The 20987-nt window shown below is 30.3% G+C and overlaps 3 protein-coding genes across 4 annotated transcripts; 2 read left to right on the forward strand and 1 right to left on the reverse strand.

The window, feature by feature from the left end:
* Positions 1 to 645: 645 nt before the first annotated feature.
* CRR7 (chlororespiratory reduction 7) lies at positions 646 to 2005 on the forward strand. The gene is made up of 3 exons (XM_022049585.2): positions 646 to 809; positions 1432 to 1562; positions 1636 to 2005. The coding sequence occupies exons 1-3, from the start codon at positions 710 to 712 to the stop codon at positions 1903 to 1905; spliced, it is 501 nt and encodes a 166-aa protein (XP_021905277.1). The 5' UTR covers positions 646 to 709; the 3' UTR covers positions 1906 to 2005.
* A 34-nt stretch (positions 2006 to 2039) lies between these two features.
* LOC110820162 (hydroxyproline-rich glycoprotein family protein) lies at positions 2040 to 3137 on the reverse strand. Its single transcript, XM_022049586.2, has 4 exons — positions 2983 to 3137; positions 2688 to 2908; positions 2451 to 2556; positions 2040 to 2310 (listed from the first exon to the last, which is right to left on the reverse strand). Exons 2-4 carry the CDS (start codon positions 2882 to 2884, stop codon positions 2251 to 2253), a joined length of 363 nt encoding a protein of 120 aa, XP_021905278.1. The 5' UTR covers positions 2885 to 2908; positions 2983 to 3137; the 3' UTR covers positions 2040 to 2250.
* Positions 3138 to 9370: 6233 nt separating this feature from the next.
* Positions 9371 to 12913, forward strand: SCPL25 (serine carboxypeptidase-like 25). Of its 2 annotated transcripts, XM_088216989.1 has the most exons (8): positions 9372 to 9751; positions 10988 to 11191; positions 11281 to 11456; positions 11528 to 11806; positions 11896 to 12026; positions 12233 to 12328; positions 12408 to 12513; positions 12758 to 12913. In XM_088216989.1, exons 1-8 carry the CDS (start codon positions 9499 to 9501, stop codon positions 12899 to 12901), a joined length of 1389 nt encoding a protein of 462 aa, XP_088073115.1. In that variant the 5' UTR covers positions 9372 to 9498; the 3' UTR covers positions 12902 to 12913. The 2 variants fall into 2 exon arrangements, with proteins under 2 accessions (XP_088073116.1, XP_088073115.1); XM_088216990.1 differs by lacking the exon at positions 12233 to 12328 and having other exon boundaries at positions 9371 to 9751.
* The last annotated feature ends 8074 nt before the right edge of the window (positions 12914 to 20987 follow it).

Below are 20987 nucleotides of genomic sequence, written 5' to 3' on the forward strand. Positions count from 1 at the left end.
TTAAATGTAGACCAAAAATTAATTTAATCATAAAATAAAATTCGTATTTTTTCTGGTGCAAAAAATTTGTTTTTAATTGACCTAAATTTTTTTAAATTCGGATTATATAGTAAATCTATGAAGTACTTGGGATGATTTTACAATGCAGTTAGTTAATAAACAATCAAAAAAACTTACAGTGGAAGCAAACTAAACGCGGTTAAATTGAGATAAATTTAGATTTTCATTCCTTAACTTAATTGATCTGGCACCAGTTTTGCTCTTTTCTTTTTCAAAGACTTATTTATTATTAATTTAAAAGTTCCCTGTTCATTTTAAGTAATTCCATGTTTTAAATTATCACAAAATTAATTAATGGGTAATAAAAATTTGTTGAGATAAATAATGTAATAATAAATAACTAATTATTTAAAAATCAATTAAAAATTACTTATAATAATTATATCATTTTCCTTTCTTTGAGTCTTTGGAGATTAAGATTTTTTTGGGCCAAAATACTTTAAGAGATTGAAATTAAGCCCAAACTCTTGAACACATTTTTTTAATATGAAATAATTTGCAAGTGTGGGGGACCAAACTTACAAGGTTTGTAGAGAGGAGGGTGACTACAGGGAATACATGAAAAATGAGGGGTAAGATCTTGAATTATTAAAAAAAAAAAAAAAAAAAGAGGGGCTCTCTCTCTCTCCGTCATATTGTTATCGGAAGTATGTGTTCTGAAAAATGCTTTCACAGTTTGGGTTTGAGAAACGAAGAGATGCAGACGATTGCAAGAAATTTGGTGGGTGTAAACAATGGAACTGTTAAGGGTACGTTTGTTTCTTTTCAACTCTTGTTGTTTAATCATACCCAAAAAAAAAAAAAGAGAGAATTTCTTGATTATGATTAGTGAAAAAGGAAAAGCAGCAAATTTGGGTGTGGAACTGCAAGTAGAAACTAGAGGAAATTTAGTTAAAGTTGAACCATACACCACCTAAGAGATTTGTATGGTATATATATATATTGATATTGGTATTAAAGGGTACCCAAAAGCTAAGATTTCTTGGATAAGGGTTAAAATTTATGATACTGTTTCAAGCAGTGAAGTTTATTTTAATGTTACTTGATATATCAGAAGGCAGAGAAAACCAGATCCATATTTACATTAGTTTACCCTTGTAGAAACTAGAGGAAATTTAGTTAAAGTTGAACCATACACCACCTAAGAGATTTGTATGGTATATATATATATTGATATTGGTATTAAAGGGTACCCAAAAGCTAAGATTTCTTGGATAAGGGTTAAAATTTATGATACTGTTTCAAGCAGTGAAGTTTATTTCAATGTTACTTGATATATCAGAAGGCAGAGAAAACCAGATCCATATTTACATTAGTTTACCCTTGTATAGAATAATCAAATTCACGTTGAAATTACCCAATGTTTTGCAGGGACAAAAGCATCAAAATACCACCCTTCCACATTACTTGTCCATACTACTTCCATATCCATGGTTGACAATATGAACTCATCAATTCATCCCCAACCACAAAAATTGGATAGCCTGAGCAGGAAGATTAAGGTTGGTGTTCTTTCTGTCTAACAATGGAGTTCAATGGACAGAGTTGGGTACTTAAAAATACCATTTTTATCAGGTTTTTGCTGCAAGAAGAAGAAGTGTTTACTCGTCTACAGACACTTACGTGCTACTGGAACCTGGAGAAGAGGAGATATTTGTTTCAGGAGAAGAACTAAGAGCCAAACTGAAAGGTTGGCTTGAAAACTGGCCAGGCACCCTGCCACCAGACCTTGCAAGATTTTTATCCATTGATGATGCAGTTTCTTACCTGGTCAAATCTGTTTGCGAGCTTGAAATTGATGGAGATGTTGGTTCTATCCAATGGTACCAAGTTAGATTGGAATAGCAAAAGCTTCTTTATACTTTTTATATATGAAGAAAATTTCAATCATATATTAAATATATTATATATATGTATGTATCATAATTTAGCTTCTTCTTCTTTACATCCAAGCATATATGTCAACCAGAACACTGAAATGAAAAGGCAATGGACAGTTTTTATAACATAAACCAAATTGTTTCTGCATAAAAATGCCTGATCAAAAAAATTACAAGATATACCCACTTCCATAAAGAAATTCTCTAGAATTGGATGATAAAACTGAAACATTTACATATAGATAAGAGCAGAAATGCAGCTGGGAAAATATTAATGGATTCTCTAAACCCTTGTACATTTTCATGCGATTTAGCATTCAATGCCTTCCTTTTGACTCAAACCCACATCTTGAACATGCAAGTCTTGGATCTGCGACCAATTGCGAAAAGAAAAACAGAAGAAAAAAGTGAAGGCCAATTACCTAAAATCAATTGCAAATTTTCTTGTATCTGCTGTTGAAGCCTAAAAAAATTTCTACTTCTAGATCTGAAAGGAAGACTAATTAATACCTTGGTGTGGTTAATGCTGGGAGGTAGAAGTATTCCGCCCTTTCTGTTTCTTGCAAGCAGGCCTTTCGTGACCGGTGACATCACAGAATCAGTTGGACTCCTGTACCTGAAAATTTCAAAAAAAATAAATTAAAACACACAGAAAAAAAAAGAACTGACAAACTAAATTCTATAAGATTATTTCCGCCAATCGAAGCAAAATACTGGGATCAGTGGGGCTTAGGGAATAGGATTTGCCTTTCGGGGTACTTAAATGCCTTGGGGAGCTTGAGTCGGTCGGGGGTGATAGGTTTTCGCAGTTCATAAGCGGCTGAATCTCGAGATATTTGTTGAATCGGAGATGGTGTTTCGCTGTCTGATTCTGTTGAGACTTTGGATTGCAAACTCGAATTTGTTGAATCGGAGACGGTGTTTTCAATAACCGGAAACTCCATTGAATTGCAAATGAGATGGATCAACTGTAAGTAATTGAATCAATGTTGATTGATTGAGATCAGTCAATGAACACAAGAATCTTGACAGAATAACGTACCTGATGTGATGTCCTTTTCTCCCTTTCCTCAAGTTGGGAAAACAAATTCAAGGAGCGAGAGAGAGAGAAAGGGAGAGAGATAAATCTAGAAAAGAGAAGACGAAATATAAATGAGAGGGTTTTGGGAAGAGGGTTTGCAACGGTCGAATTTGCAGACTCTTGTAGCCGTTGAGATTCAAAGTAAAATTTTCATTTTCTTAATTAATGAAACAAGGAAAAAGAAAATAAATTGCCTATTTTTTAAGAAAATAAATATTATTCATTCTTCACTTTTTATATTAACGGCTATAATGATATTTAAAGGGGAAAAAAAGAAAAAAAAAACTATAATTTTTATATTCATTGTAAAAATATATCATAATTATATTGGATTTTTTTTTTTTAAAAAAAAAAGAAAAACTCTCATTGTGTTTGAAAAACAATGTTAACCTGTAATTAAAAAGAATCACATTATTTTTAAAAATGCATTATATATATATAGTACTATAACTAAAATTACCAAAAAAAAAAAAAATTTTATGATTTTATTGTGAATTTATAAAATAAAAGAAATGTCTTCCACAAATTATTTAAAGTACTCTTAATTTAAAAAAAAAAAAGTTATATACTGTTAAAAACTCATTTAAAAAAAAAAAAATTCGTGCATGAAATTATTTTGCAAGGAAAAGTTTTTTTAGTCTAATCTACAAAAAAAAAAAAAAAAATCCCCCCTATAGAATACGTGTGGGTGTATACACACACACATATATATATATATATATATATAAGCCAAGAGTCATATTACGAGAAGAAGATAAGATTTGCCCCCTTTTGTAGAGAAGGTTTATGAAACATAAAGCAATGTATTTAATTGCTAATTTCGATTTTCTAGAGAATCAATTATTCACCAATTACTTGACATGGTTTGGAGGTCTAAAATTACAACCGAGCACAAATATGTAATTCGCTTCACTAAGTTTATTTTAAGCTTACATATATAGTTATAGCTCAAAATATTCTATTTTTTATATTGAAAGAATTTTGTAATATTTTGATATATATTTTAATTTTAAATTTTTATTTATATTTTTTTATAAATTTATTAGGTCACTGTTAATATAATTATGTATTTAATTTTTTTCAAAAAATTTATTAATCTAAAGCTGGGTTAACAATGTCGTTTTATACGTTGCAATTTTCAATGTGATGACTTATTTTGTCCAAAACTTCGTACTTAAGCAACATCTTCTCACATGAGTTTGTTTGTATATACATCCCATACGTATGCTAAATTGATAAAATAAAAATTTAGACTTATATATTTGTTATCAATTTATATTTATAAAGAATTAACCTTAATTATATTTATTACTTAAATATATGTACACACACATATGTATCAAAATATATATCATTTCATATATAAATAATTTATAAAATTAAATAGGTGGGATGTGGGTGTATGTTATTATTTACCAAAGAGAGTGATCAAGTGCTTGTGTGGGAGGATTTTGGAGTTACAAAGATTGGCATGGTGCATTGTTATACTCTCATAATGGCTTAAATTGACCACCTTAAAATTCAATAGCAATGATATCGTACACAAGTTAAATTGACAACCAAGTGGATTAGGCTTTCTCTAATGGTGACTAGCCATAGATGCTAGTCTTAAAGCTCGATCATAAAACACTTGGACAACATCCCACAACTCATGTCATTTACTTTAATCAAAACATTACAAGGTCTTCTTAAACCATCATTTTATCTCTAGGATCATTGGCATCCTCTTCTCATTTTAAATTGAACAGAAAAAAACTTAATTGAAAAATCCACATTGTGGTCTTCTTTGGCCAACCACAATCCACATTACCACTAACATGTTGTGGTCCAAGCTGCACCCTGGCCTCCAAAAAGAATTACTTCTCTCAGAAAAGACCATCCAAAAATTTCAGACAAAGTTTTTTGGTTTTTGAGGTCAAAATTGTTTTATTTGAAGGCTTAACTGTGCACCACAAGTTCATCAATTCAATGTTGATAAACACAAGTCCATTATCTTCACCCAACTCTTTTCTTTTTCCTTTCTATTAAATTCAATGTTGATTACGAATATATACTGGAAATATATATATATATATATATAGAGAGAGAGAGAGAGAGAGAGAGCACAGGAAAGGTTTATTGCAGTTTTAGATAGGAAAAGAGAAGTGAGGCCCGACCTATGAAATATGAATTGGTGTTTTGAAAATAGAGACTGAGCATTTCAAGGCTTGTGCAGGTCTCTCTCTCTCTCTCTCTCTCTATATATATATATATATATATATACACACACACACACACCCCATTCACTGCTTGATGGTGACTACACTTTTTTAAAAAATATATATCTTCTTTCCTTCTCTTTATCTTCTCTTCTCCCTTCAATAACTACCACTGTAAATGTATATAGTCTATACATACAGATGCACTCCTGCTCGTAAAAAGCTGAGCATTACCAACTACTACCCTCATAAATACCATTATTATTACTTCCACTCTTCCTCCCCTCTACTATCCTACTGCCTATATCTACATTCTACATCTACGACATCATTTAATATTTACATATAATATATAAATAATTATATTAGAGAATTATGTAATGAATTAAAGAATATTTGAATATATTAGATAGATAGTCATTTCAGTACATGTCTTTGAATTGAACACTCAAAGACAGCCATGATGATGATTCAGTGGTGACATATATTTCTTTTTATAAAAATTCATGCATTATATTTGTATGTTAATATATTAATAATACATTTTTTATATATAAAATAAAAAGACATTCAAGATGGACGACGTGCATTGAGAATTCAAACACACCTTCATGGAAGCTATCGTGTTAGATTAATTAATAATTATGTCCTATCATATATACACACAAGTTATTCTGTCTATGATGATTAAATATCGCACAAAATAACTCCTGTGATTAATTAATTAATTAATTAATATTACAAGTTAATTATATTCGTCTAGTTAGATTTCATGTAAACTACAGTCGTGTGTGTGTATATATATATAATATTATAAAAGAGAAAAATATAAAGAAACAGAAGAAGTGGTGGAGATGAGTGGAGAAAATGGAAGTGGGAGACATTGAAATGGCAAATAATACTATTCCACGTTCACTACCATTCTTCTTTTTTTTTTTCTTTTTCGAAAACCAGTCACTCACCATCTTACCCTCGCGTGCTATTTACCAAAAAAAAAAAAAAAAAAAAACTGGCTTAAAAAAGAACAACCATAAATAAAAACCTAATCTCTTAGTTTTACTAAAATAAAAGGTAGATACCTTTGTATAACAATTTCTTTATGGTATCTTAAAAGTGTTTCTATTTTTTCCTACTTAATTAGGGAGAATAATTCTTTTGCTCCCTCGCTTTGTTCATTAATTTTTTCAGAAAGTAACATGTCCATTTATTTAAAGGAGATAAAATACTTAAGTATGGTTATTGCTTTAATATTGTACTTTAGATGATCTTATTATTCTATTTACTCTTATATTTGACTCTAAAAATATTATAGATACAATCTAAATATCTTAATATTCTCAACATGTACACAACATAAAAGAAATAATAAATATTAGGAAATTTTCTAGTAACAAGTTTATGATTCTCAAGTGAGTAATGTAGCGAGAATGCTAGCAAATATATGAGCTTCAAGGTGGTAAATACAGTACTTGTGATTTAGTTAGCTTTTGGAAGTATTCATATGAGAATGATGGAGAGACACGTAGTACATGAAGGGGAATTTTAGGAGACTCCAGTGAATGTAAAAAAACAGTAAATGATTGGAACAATTTTAACATTTTTATGTCAAGGGTAGGGAGGCTTGTTAATCTTGCTTCAATAGCTCAAACATTAGCATATTAGGCAGCTCCAAGTTAAGCAGATATTAGAATGTTTGTCCTTTAAAATGTCCAAAGAAAGATATTTGATGCTATTATTAACTCTTTTACAAATTCTTTATATAATTATTAGTAGGGTAGTTTTATATAAAGATGGACCTGTTGTTCGATTGTTTACCAAGGCTCGTTGTATGAAGAGTACGAATGGGCTGAAATATACGTATTAAGGGACACATGCAATGTCTTGGTTCAAGCATAATGAATTTGCCAATGTCCCGTCCGAAGATAGAAGTTCGTCTAAAAAATGTGTGGCATTTTCTTAGGGCCTAAGCATAGTGGTGCTGCCATTAACATATTATAAAAACTAATGTTGACGTGTATAAGGCATGTTGTGCACCATGTAGTTAAAGAAACATGCATGTTTTCAAAATGAATGTATCATGTAAGCTTGCATCGTATTCAGAGGACAAACTTTTTTATCAAAATAAGTAGTAATCACTGTGTTTGTGAACTAATGAACTTGGTGTTTTTCATTTTTTATTTTTTAAAAGCTCCAAATTTCTCACTCGTGGCTATCCTTTATGCTTTTTGTTATTTAATTTAGATGAATGAAGTGCTTTTAGAGATAAGATTGATTGTTGCAGTAATAACTTTTTTTTTTTTCCTAGTTAGGGTATAGAGATATGATTAATTATAGTAGTAAATACTTTTATTGTAGTTATCTTATGAGTATTCATTGAGTTGGATAAAAGGTAAAAGAAAAAAAAAACAAATATTTTATATCAAGGAAATTATGTATTGACAATTTCAAATGGTAGGAAATTGGGGGCCTTTAAAAAGACATTTGTTTCAAGAAATGGGCAGAGATTTTTGGGTAATGAGATTGAACATATAATAGATCTTGCAATTAATGTTCGTTGGTGACTAAACTAGGTTTCTAAGAATCTACTACGCCCACATGTTGTAGCTTCACACGAAGTTGAGGAATCCTGCGATACTTGCAAAGAAAGATTAACAAATAGAACAGTAAATTAATTAAACTTAATACAAAACATTACATGTATGCAGTTTTCGAATTAAGGTTAAAATGATAATAAGTGAGGCAATATGAAGAATTGAGAGATAAAACACTTTTAGCGTCCAAAGTTGTAATGATTATTTTGACTCCATATAAGGGGAAATAACACAATGAAAAATTCAAAAGAATTAAAGAAGTGTAGTTTACAAATTAAAAATAATGGAGAACGAGTATAAAGAAGTTTAATTTAGAGGTAATGAATAATTGGAAACCATTTCGAAGAAAAAATTTCAATAAAAGATGAACACAGTTGTTGAATATCAAACTAAATATGTTGTTTTGTTTTTTTTTTATTGTGAGTTAAACAATAACTAGTTCCCTGTTGAAATTTACAGGAGCATGTCCTCATAAATTCGCGTAAGCTTCTTTAATGTAATTTCCCATGACAAATTAAGGAAGTATACTCAACTTCCTATTAGGTTTAGAAAAAGGTAATTAAAACTATTTATTAGTGTAATAGAATTCTCAGTTCTTCAAAATAATAGTAATCCATGTTCAACATGCAATGATAAATAATTTGTATACCAAAAACTAATTTGGAATCATGAACATTGGTGCATGTGATTGTTTTATGTAGGAAAGTTTTCAAAGCAATCGTTAAAGCATGCATACGGGTATACATATATATACATATATACATGTATCGGACGAAATATTAAGCCAATTAAAAATATTTATATTCTTTTATAGTTACTAAACCTTCCAGCTGTAGACCGTGGAAAATACGTTATGTGTTCTTTAGTACATATGAGCTTTAGTTTTTTTTCTACAGAACTTGTTCAACTGTCCAACAGGACAATAATAATTAATATCAGCTTCTAAATAAATGCAACAGAAAATTAGGGTCCTTAGACTCCCCCAGAAAAGGAAATATCTCACATTTAAATTGTTGGAACCAGCCAACCACCACCATAGACGACGAAATCAATACATACATACATACATAATAACTATATAGAATTATCCCCTATATATATATATACGTTATATGTATGTATGCGTATATAATACAACTCATCATCACATGAAAAGTTATTCAAAAAAAAAAAAAAAAAAAAAGAGACGAATAGAGAAAAAAGGGGTTGATAAAGGAAAAAGATGGTCAAAGTTCTGGTACGTGAATACAAGAGGAATTAATGGAGGATTAAAGGGACTGTTTCGTGGGCGTGAAAACCATGTGATCCCATGATAAGACAAAATTAACTCATCCAACCAAAATAATAATAACCAAAATTAATGTATTTGAACACCCATATTATATATTCTACTCTAGAAAAATATATTAGTCATTTATAGTACAAATATATCCTTCATTAATGCAAAGCAAAAGGGCATTTAATATGCATTTCTAAAGGGTAATATTGTTATTTCAAACATGGGACCTCTGGTTTTTTTTTTATAAAAATTAACAGATTAATTATTGTGTTATCTGGGTTGCAAGCAGACCACCTCAGTCTCTCTGTCTCTCTCTCTCTCTCCTATTTAATCCAGTCTCCTATTCCATGCTCACTTCACATCACTGCTCGTACCCACTACTTTTTCTTCTTCTTCTGCGCTAAAGGTCATGGCCATGGCGATCAAGACACAGATCTTTCTTTACATGTTTCTTGTTTTGCTTAGTAAAGGGTCTGCGAGTAAACAAGAAGAAGAAGAAGCTGACAGGATTTCAGCACTTCCTGGGCAACCAAAAGTATCATTTCAACAGTTCTCTGGTTATATTACTGTCAACCGAGTTGCAGGCAGAGCTCTCTTTTACTGGCTCGCTGAAGCCGTACATGCTCCCTTATCTAAGCCTTTGGTTATTTGGCTTAATGGAGGTAACTAATGTCGCCCTTCACCTTCTTAATTATTGCATTATACACATATATATATATATATATACTTGATTACATATACATGTATTGGTAATTATGACAACTTGTTTATGTACTGTTGTGATGTATTGTTTGTGACATTCATTAATGTGCATTAGCAGATCATTATCATTTTGAAAGGTACCACATCAACACTTACGTCAATTTTTTTTGCCTAATTTGTTTCTTGCTATCCTCTCTGACACCGACACGTCCTATCCAGTAATTGCTTAAGTTGCCGACATGTTCAAAAACAATATTTCAAGAATCTTACTAACCGTGTCTATATAATCCTTTGCTTGAATTTCTCTGACTTTTTCTTGACCTGGAAGACCTTTTTGGGGACACTCTTTGGGCTTTTTTCCTTTTCTAGTCCTTCTATTTCATTTTGATGGAGAGAGTGAAACAAGAGTAGCTTTAGGATGCTGCAAATGCTCCTTTTTCTTGTTAAAAAACAGAAAGCACAAGGAACATGTTTTTTTTACCCTACAGTGAATTCTCTGGTGGGGAAAAAGGAAAAGGAAGTTTTAAAGAGAGCCAACATCAATGGCCTACCAAATGGGTAGGAATCATAACTTGAATAACCAATCAAAATTCAAATTCATTACCAAATACAAAAATTACAGACCAAAATTTTCAGACCCATCACAGAAAAGTAAGTAGAAACAAAATATACATACAAGTACCAGCTTCCTTCCTCTCTTTCTCTCTCTGTGCATGGAGTATCAGTGGTGGAAAGCAGAAAAGGCAGTTCATTTTTATTGGATTACAGTATATATAAGTATAATTTAGCTTATTAATCATTTTTTTCCGTATGATGGGTATTTTTATTTTATTTTTTTATTATAAGGGTATAAATTTGGATTTTGGTTTGTGTACATATATATTTATATATCGAGATTTTATTTCGTGTATATTCCATAAAAAAGAACTTCAATTTAGCTTGGCCAGGTAATCATGTAGCTCGTCAGCTTTGCATATCAACACGCACACGCAGCTTCACTGACCAGAAAACAAGTCTTGGATTTATAACTCTCTGTCTTTCCCAAGAAACCAATAAATGGAGTATTAATCTTCAGCATGCACATAATATTATATATAATAAATGAAAACTTTTGAAAAAAAAAATTATCAGATTTTTTTTTAAAATTAACATTTAGAAAGTGATTATTTACATTTATTTTATTCATTAATGATCAGGTCCAGGCTGCTCTTCTGTAGCATACGGTGCATCCGAGGAAATCGGCCCTTTCAGAATCAACAAGACTGCTTCCGGTTTAAAACTCAACAAGTTCTCATGGAACTCTCTCGCCAACCTCCTTTTCCTCGAAACCCCCGCCGGCGTCGGCTTCTCCTACACCAACCGCTCCTCCGATTTGTTCGATACAGGCGACAGCCGCACTGGTTTGACCCACAATTTTCTTTTTTTTTTTTTTGTTTTATATTCTATTTTATTTTTCGAGTTTTATGCTAAATGAAGGGTCGTGATTCAGCTAGAGATTCATTGCAATTTCTGATCCGATGGTTGGAAAGATTCCCACGGTACAAGCAGCGAGAAGTGTACATCACCGGAGAAAGCTACGCCGGGCATTATGTGCCTCAGTTGGCTAGGGAAATTATGAGATATAATAAGAGGGTTAAGCACCCAATTAATCTCAAGGGAATAATGGTAAAAACATTAATTAATTAATTAATTAGTTATTTAAATGATTGGTTAACTTACAAATATACGGAATGTAGGTTGGGAATGCAGTGACGGATAACTACTATGATAATCTCGGAACGGTGACGTATTGGTGGAGTCATGCAATGATATCTGATAAAACTTATCGGCAGCTGATCAACACGTGTGATTTTAGGAGGCAGAAGGAATCAGATGAGTGTGAGTCACTGTATAGTTATGCTATGGATAAAGAGTTTGGGAATATTGATCAGTACAATATATACGCACCTCCTTGCAACAATTCTGATGGCTCCTTCACTCGCCAGACCACCAGATTGCCTCATCTACACAAGGAGGTAAAATTAACTCTTGATTATTTAAAACTTAAATTAATTTTCTCAATTAAAAATTATAATTTGGTATAACAGTGTTCGAATGTAATTAGGTATTGAGACGAATGTCAGGATACGATCCCTGCACCGAGAAGTACGCAGAGATTTACTACAACAGAGAAGATGTGCAGAGAGCACTTCATGCTAACACGACTAAAATTCCATATAAATGGACTGCTTGCAGGTCGGTTCGCGTCTAAATTTTTTAATATTAAATTAGTAATTTAATTGTCAAATTGAAATTGATAGTTTTGAGTTTCAAACTTGACCATTGAATGGGGGATTCAAATTATTAATTGATTAATTACTTGGATTTCAGGTTGATATATTTTGAACAAGTATAAATGTGATTTAGTTATATGAAAATTTTTGTTGGTTAATTACGCACAGCGAAGTTCTTAATCGGAATTGGAACGACACGGAAGTCTCTGTTCTTCCAATTTACAGAGAAATGATCGCTGCTGGTTTGAGAGTTTGGGTTTTCAGGTTAATTAAGTGATTAATGATAAATTAAATTAAGATAGGGTTAATAATTATTTTTAATTTATGACCGATATAATTGCAGCGGTGACGTGGACTCGGTGGTGCCGGTGACAGCTACCAGGTACTCCCTTGCACAACTCAAGTTAACAACCAAAATTCCATGGTACCCGTGGTATGTCAAGAAGCAGGTTAGTTAAAAGTGACTTACCAATCTTCTTTTATTTGTTTTCCTAAATCAACGGACAGGTTTTGGGTGGAAGCCTAACCTGCATAAATAACACAGAATTGAATTGATTTTGGTTTCTTCTTTTTTCTTCATATCTTTTTGTTAGGAAAATGTCTCGTCATAAGATTTTCTTTTTATCTTTCCAGAGTTGAATCTTTTACCCACTCTTTGTTTTTATGTGTAAAAATAATTAATTTGGGATGAAGGTGGGTGGATGGACAGAGGTGTATGAAGGGTTGACTTTTGCAACAGTGAGAGGAGCAGGTCATGAAGTGCCACTAATCAAGCCTAGAGCTGCACTCCAGCTATTCAAATCATTCTTGAATGGGAAACCGCTTCCCAAATCTTGAAAAAAACCCCCCCCCCCAAAAAAAAAAAAAAAAAAAAAAAAAAATCATTTTATAAATTGTGGTGTCAATTTTTTTAACCAAGTAATTAATTGTAAGAGAGGATGCCAAAATAGGAAACAGAGAGTTTGGAGTGTTTGATAGGGATAGGGATAGGGAGGAGGAAGAAGTCTCTTTTACTCCTGAATTCAATTCCTGCGTACTGTACTGTGAAGATTAAGATCACTTTCATCTGGAGTCAAAAAAGCTTACAAGTAATTTTAGTTTGTAAAAGTTATGTGCCTGACAAAACCCACTGCATTAGTTATTGTTTCTTTACCAAGCATAAGCTTAGTTTTGATCAAAATAGTTGTTAATATTTTGGTGAGGCCAAAATATTGATAAAGAAACTACAGGGGATTTATGGTGTTCTTCGTACAGGAATGATGAAGGCTTGAAAATGAGTTTTCATTTCAACACTCCGAGAAATATAAAAATTCAAACCTTTCATGGATTCAAGAGGAGTTCATATTCTTTATATATATATATATATAAAGAATATAAGTTGGATTAAGTTTGGTTAAGTAAGACATGAATGTACTATATAACATGATATGTGTTAATATTTTATGAAATTGATTGCCAACATTATTATCCAACCAATATAAATAATAGAATTATATATAATTTATTATTTCAATTACCAATGGTGAATTTTTGTCCACTCTACAACTATAGACTATAAGATCAAAACAAATTTTTTTAATCTTAATCAAATTACGAACATGATTAAAGTTATGAAAAATCTTAATCAACATTATTAATGCAATGTTTACTGAAAAAAAATCCAGATAAAATCACTTATTACTATCAATAATCTACAAATTCTAAGAAATTAAAAAAAAAATTACTTTTTTTACTAAATCTAAAAGAAAACCATAAATTACATAAAAAAAAATTATTATTGATCAACAACTAAATAAGGATGAGAAATTAAAATTTGTTGTCTAACTAAGAGTTCTTGTAGCTGCACAAATGCAGTTAGGAAATCTAAAAATTATTTTTTTTTTTCTTCTAAGTGTTGGATTTTTCTAACGTGTGGACTCAATGTGGTTCTTAATATACATGTCAATTTAATAGACTCATTTAAAAGTGATCAAATACTACTAAACAGTATTTGACCTTAATGCATCGGGTTTAAATATAGGTTTGTAATGTTCATATACTATTTCTGTAATATTCTCACTTCATGATGGACGAAATAGAAATTGTCAAAGTCAGTCGATATAAAAGACAGTTATAGTTTCCGAATCAAAAAGTTGTCATTTTATTTTTATGAAATTCCATCATAAAAAGATTCAGAAAATTCTACTGCCAGACAGACGTGAACAAATCTTATAATTCATGTATGCTTATGATTGTATTTTTCTTTAATTTAATACGATGATGTATGTTTAATTTTTACAGATGTATGGATTTGAAAAGAAATATTGTTATAACAATTGGTAACATAGTCATTTCTTGCATTGAATTTTTTGGTAAATTTTTTTTTTTTGTTTTTTTGTTATGTAATTTTAGACTTTAAATTCAAAACTTTAGATTTTGGATTCAAAATTTTAGAGTTTAGATTCGTTTTTGTTTAGTTGAACCAATGTATATATGTGCAGAAAATTAAGAAATATATATTAAGAAATTAAGTATTGTATATGTGTATATATATTTTAAGTATGTTTATACATATATAAATAAAAATAAATAAATAAATAAAGGAGCGGCCGACCGCCATTGCATGAGGAAGAAAATCTGACGGTTTACAACCATTCAGCTGTCAAATTTAGTACGTAACGGCTAAATTAAATTTAGTTTAAAAATATTTAAAAGATAATCATTACAGATTGCATGAATTTAATTTACTATTTAATTTTATGTTTAAAATTAAAAGGGTAAGAGTTTTGAGTTTGATAAGCTATTTATCTTTAAGTTTTAAAATTATAATTATGTGGGCTTGATCTATAAGAAGAGAAAATGTCCAATCAGCTTGCCCAAAATCCAAGCCCGTTTATGATGGGCCAATTCAGTCCATACTCAACCCGACCTGGACCCGACAGGTGTTAGCACAATTCGGTCAACAATCAACGTTTGACCGGTGAACGGCTAACGATCAATGGTCGAACAATCAACATTCAATAGTTGACTCATTCACACTTGACCAGTCAACAGTCAAAGCTAACTTTGATTGGTCAATGATCAATTTTTGATATATATATATATATATATATTTAAGAGTATTTTTTTTATTATTTTATGATTGATTTTTTTTTTTTTATACTTCGGTTTAAATTTAGTTTTAATATTGGTACGTGCATATACATATTGAAATAACTTAAATAACACAATATGTCACTAGAATAACATCTTTTATAGATAATTTATTTATTTAATAATGTAAATAATTATATAAGTGTAATTTATGTGAATGTTAATTAGTTCAAATAAAGGTTAATATTTAACATTATTATATTCTATTTTTGTAGTAATGAATATGTAACAGTTATTCAGTATGACATGTGAACTTTAAATCAGCCCAAAAAAATATTTATTGTTTGATATGTTTCTACTGTCTGAATTTAATTATTGTTAAATGGTACCACTTACAAATTAATTTGTGTCCAAAAATAGAGTGTTAATGGAGTGTTCGGTATTTTGAAATGAGAATATAGTTTTATTTAAAATTTATTATTAAATTTTATAATTTATAGTTTTATGAGAGTATTAATTTATTTATTTTTGTATATTCTCTGTTCAACTTTTTTTTTTATTGGAAGTATCACCGCAAATATTAATTTCATCTAGATGTTGAACGACACAAATTTCAAGCAGTAGAAGAATAGTGTTCGACTCGTAGTTGAAGTTATGGATATGAATTGGGCTTTACGAGTTGATTAACCCGATCTGCTTACTCCTGACAGCACCCTTGAGGAAAAGAAGGAGTTTGAAATATGGAATTGATAAAACTGTATGAGTATGTTGGTTATGGAATAGGCCATTCCAGATATTTTTTTGGATACTATGTTCGATGAGATCACAACAACTAGAGATTTCCTGCATTCTCTAGAACAATGTTTCGCCAGAAGTGATAAAGCTTAAGCATGTACACTTATATTAACTTTTGTTTTCATGAGGTATAAGGAAAATGGAAATATTAGAGAGTACATAAAGGAGCTGTCACATGTGCATGCAAAACTCAAAGCACTTCGAGTGGAATTGTCAGAAGAAGTGCTTGTGTACTTTGTTTTGATTTCTCTTCCACTACAGTTTAATCATTTTAAGGTGACATATAATTGTCATAAAAAATTATAAAATCTGAATGAACTCATTTCACATGATGTTCAAGATGAGAAAAGAGTCAAGTCTGAGAAGATAGAGAGTGCTTATTTAGCATTAATCTTCAAAAATAAAAAAAAATTAGAAAAAACAAACAGGTAAATCTGTTGCGGTTGTAGTACAACAGAATAAACAACAAAATGCTTAGACAAAAAATGTTTGTTTCTTTTGTAAAGCTCCGATATACAAGAATAAACAATACACTAACTATTATGCATAGTGCGCAAAGAAATATATGCTTCTTAATTTTGTTTGTTCTGAGATTAACTTAACTTCTGTATCAACACACACTTGGTGGATAAATTTTGTGCCAGAATTAACATCAGTGTGTCTATGCAGGGTTGCCTCTATTGCTGCAAGCCAAATGATGGTACTAGATTTATTTATGTGGGCAATGACAAACCAATCGAGGTAGAAACAATTGACAAATTTAGATTGTTGTTAATGACTGAATTTTATTTGAATATAGAAGAAACTTTTATTATACCGTTATTTAAACGAAATGTAATTTATGTTTATGTATTTGATAAATTTGGTTATTCATGTTCATTTGAAAATGAAAATTTTAGTTTTTTTTCTTAATTCAAATTTGGTTGGTTTTGTTTCTTTATTAGTGCATGATAATCTTTATTTACTTGATACAATTGCTTCTTATAATGAATCATTGCATATTGGTACAAGAGATATAAATAGAAAATTAACCAATGAAGATTCTGCTTCTTTGTGGCACAAGAGATTAGGTCACATATCCCAAAAGAGAATTAAGAGATTTGTGTCTGACAGAATTCTATATCCTATTGATTTTTCAGATTTTGATAGATGTGTTTATTGTATCAAGGAAAAATAGAAAAACATTAAGAGATTAGGTGCCAACTGAGCTATGGACATATTATAACTCATTCATATAGATATTTGTGGACTATTTCCTACGGTTTCTTGGAACGGTCAACAATATTTCATAACGTTCATAGATGATTATTTAAGATATGACTACCTATATCTCATTCATGAAAAGTCTCAGTCCCTTGATGTGTTCAAAATTTTAAAACAAAAGTTGAAAATTAATTCAACAAAAGGATTAAGGTTGTTATATCTGACTATGGTGGTAAATACTATAGTAGATATGACGGATTAGGTAAACAACATTTAGGGTTGTTTGCTCGATTCCTAAAGGAATGCAATATCATCCCATAGTACACCATGCTAGGTTCTTCTAACATGAATGGTATTGCTTAACGGCGAAATAGAACACTTAAGAATATGGTAAAAAATATGATTAGTTATTTTACCTTACCTGAATCACTATTGGGAGAAGCATTAAAGACCACAACATATTTACTTAACAGTGTTCTAACTAAAGTAACTACAAAGATCCCTTATGAGTTTTGGATGGACAATAAGTCTAGTTTGAGATATTTGCACATTTGGGGATGTCCAGCTGAGACTAAGCCTTATAGGCCACAAGAAAAGAAATTGGATTTCAAAACTGTAGTCGTTATTTTGAGCGATCCAAGGGTTACAAATTTTATGGTCCTACTATTAAGATAATTTTTTTGGACAGAAAATGGCCAGTTATTTGAGGATGTTGAGTTTGAAGGGGGAGAAAGAGTTTGTGACCTTATTTTTTAAGAGGAATGAGTCAATATTCATATTCTCTCAGGTGCTCTTTACAATGATCAGGATCATATTCTTATACCTAACAATGTCATAGTATCTCCTGTTCCTATTTGGAAAAATGTTCATGCAGTACAAACTTCACACTATCAAGAACTTATACCATTAAGAAGATCCACAAGAAAGAGGAGAATTACAATATCAGATGATTATATTGTATATCTTTAAGAACATGAATTTGACATTGACATAGTGGAAGATAATCCTATCAACTTTTATCAAGTCATAAAAAGTTCTAATTTTCATAAGTGGATTAATGCCATGAATAAAGATATAAAGTCCATGAAAGATAATGACGTTTGAGATCTTATCCCATTGCCTACGGATGCGAAACTTATTGATTGCAAATGGATAGTTAATACCAATAAGGATTCGAAAGGTAATATGGAGAAGTACAATACCCGTTTTGTCGCTAAGGGCTTTACACAGAAAGAATGCATTGATTATAAAGAAACTTTCTCTTTGGTTTCATCAAAAGATTATTTCAGGACTATAATGGTTTTAATGGTAAATTTTGATATTGAGTTACATCAGATAGATGTTAAGACAACGTTTTTCAATGATGACATTAATGAGATGATTTATATGGTACAACTAGATAACTTTGTATCCGGAGATGCACAACAAATGGTTTGCAAACTAAAGAAATTCATTTATGAACTTAAACAGGCTTTTCGTCAATGGTATCACAAATTTTATCAAGTGGTCATGTCGTTTGATTTTGAGATAAATTTAGTGGAAGATTATGTATACCATAAGTTTAGTGGGAGTAAATATATTTTTCTGATTTTATATGTCGATGACATAGTGCTTGCTAATAGTGATATAAGTTTATTGCACGAAATCAAGAGATCTCTAACCACGAAATTTGAGATGAAAGATTTTGGGGATACCTCTTTTGTATTAACGATCTATATATACTAGAATTGCTCTCAGAGTATCTTTGGATTATCATAGAAGAGTTATATCGAAAAGGTTCGTAAAAAAGTTTGACATGTAGGATTATAAAATAAAAAACACCCATGTGTCTAAAGGAGACAAATTTACTTTAAGTCAATGCCCCAAGAATGATTTAAAGATTATAGCGATATAAAAGATTCCTTATGCTTATGCTGTAGGGAGTCTTATATATGTACAAGTTTGTATTCGTCCAGATATAGCGTACAGTGTTAGAATGTCAAATAGATATTTAAGAAATCCAGTGGATCATTGGAGAGCAGCCAAACGTGTCATGTAGTATTTATAAAGAATAAATGATTATTTGCTCACATAAAGGAGGTCAGGTTAATAGGAGATCGTTGGTTATTTTGATTCTGATTTTGCCATATGTCAATACAGCAAAAAATCTACATCAGATTATATTTAATTGCTTGTTGAGCTATTTCATGCAAGAGTGCTAAATAAACACTTGTAGTATCTTCTACTATGACAGCAGAGTTTGTAGCTTATTATGAGGTATCCAATCATAAAATATGGTTGCGAAATTTTGTTACTGGGCTGCGTATTATTGATGGCATAAAAAGACCATTAAAGTTATTTTGTGATAATAAATATGCAGTTATCTATTTCAACAACAATAAGAGTTCGACGAAGTTAAAGTATATAGATATTAAGCTCCCTATTGTTGAAGAAAGAGTTCAGAGTAAACAGATATTGATAGAGTACATTAGAATAAACTCTATGATTGCGAATCCGTTCACTAAAGGATTACCACTTAAGGTCTTTCATGAGTACACTGCTCATATATGTGTTGTATCCCTAGATGATGTATAGTTTAAGTAGGAGTCTTATACCATAGTTACATTTATTTTGTAATATATTTATAAATTATGTACTTTTGTTTAGTTTATAAATATATAGTTTCATTGATGTTTTTTACTTTTTATATTTATGTTTATATATATTATTATCTCTGAATTTTATTACAGTTGATCTCACTAAGGTTAAAACATGACCAGTTAAAAATAGGCATGTTTAGATCACATAGCATGTAATTTTCATGCTGCACGTCCATGCTTGATATATGTCGTTCGGTTATACCGATACAGGTGATCATTGATGGATTTAGTACGTTAATTGCAGCGAAGACTGCTTTGATCCTATGTCCTTATAATTGATGAACATGATTGTTTGGTGATGTATTTAGGTATTGATAGCACAATTCTGAGTACTCATACGGTTATTAACACATAGTTAAGTTATCACATAAATTTCAAGTGGGAGATTATTGAATTTTTATAACGTGTTGGCTTAATTTTTACCTTAATATGTGTATTAGGTTGTCAATTTAATGAGTTCGTTTAAAAGTGATCAAATATGGTTAAATAATATTGAATCTTAATGCATCTGCTTTAAGTATGAGCTTGTAATTTGCAGATACCATTTTTTGTAATATTTTCACTTTATGATGGGCGAAATGAGAATTGCAAAAGTTAGTCGATATAAAAGACGATTATGATCTCCGAATCAAAAATTGTCATTTTATTTTTCTAAAATCCTTCATAAAAAAAATTAGTTTTAAAGCACTGTATTGACTCGAAAGATCATACCATCGGACATGAACAAATCTTGCGATAAATTCAAATACGCTTTCGATTATATTTATCTTTAATTCAGTATAAAAATATATATTTAAATTTTATAGATTTACGGATTTGACAATAAATATTGTTCTAACATTAAGTAGTTGGAAAAATCAAAGAACCTGTTACATGAGTGGACTATAAAAGGAACTCAAATATCATGTTATAGGGATTTCATAAAATTAGATCTAAATATAAAATATGTTCATATCAAATTGTTAATAATATATATAGAAATAAAAACATATTTGAATATATAGTGAAAGAAATATGCACGTTCTGCAATAAATCTTCCAAATCAACATGTTATTATTTGAAATTTTTACACTCTCTTTATTTTTGGTGAAAAGATAATAAAATAAAAAATACTATATGTAATTTGTGGAATATAACCGACTATGTATATAATTAAGTTTTTATTTTTAATTTGACAAATAATAAAATTAGAAATAATATTTTTAATATCTATA

This window comes from Carica papaya, chromosome 1 (assembly GCF_054855325.1).
Source record: "Carica papaya isolate Zhongbai chromosome 1, ASM5485532v1, whole genome shotgun sequence".
Classification (NCBI taxonomy): domain Eukaryota; kingdom Viridiplantae; phylum Streptophyta; class Magnoliopsida; order Brassicales; family Caricaceae; genus Carica; species Carica papaya.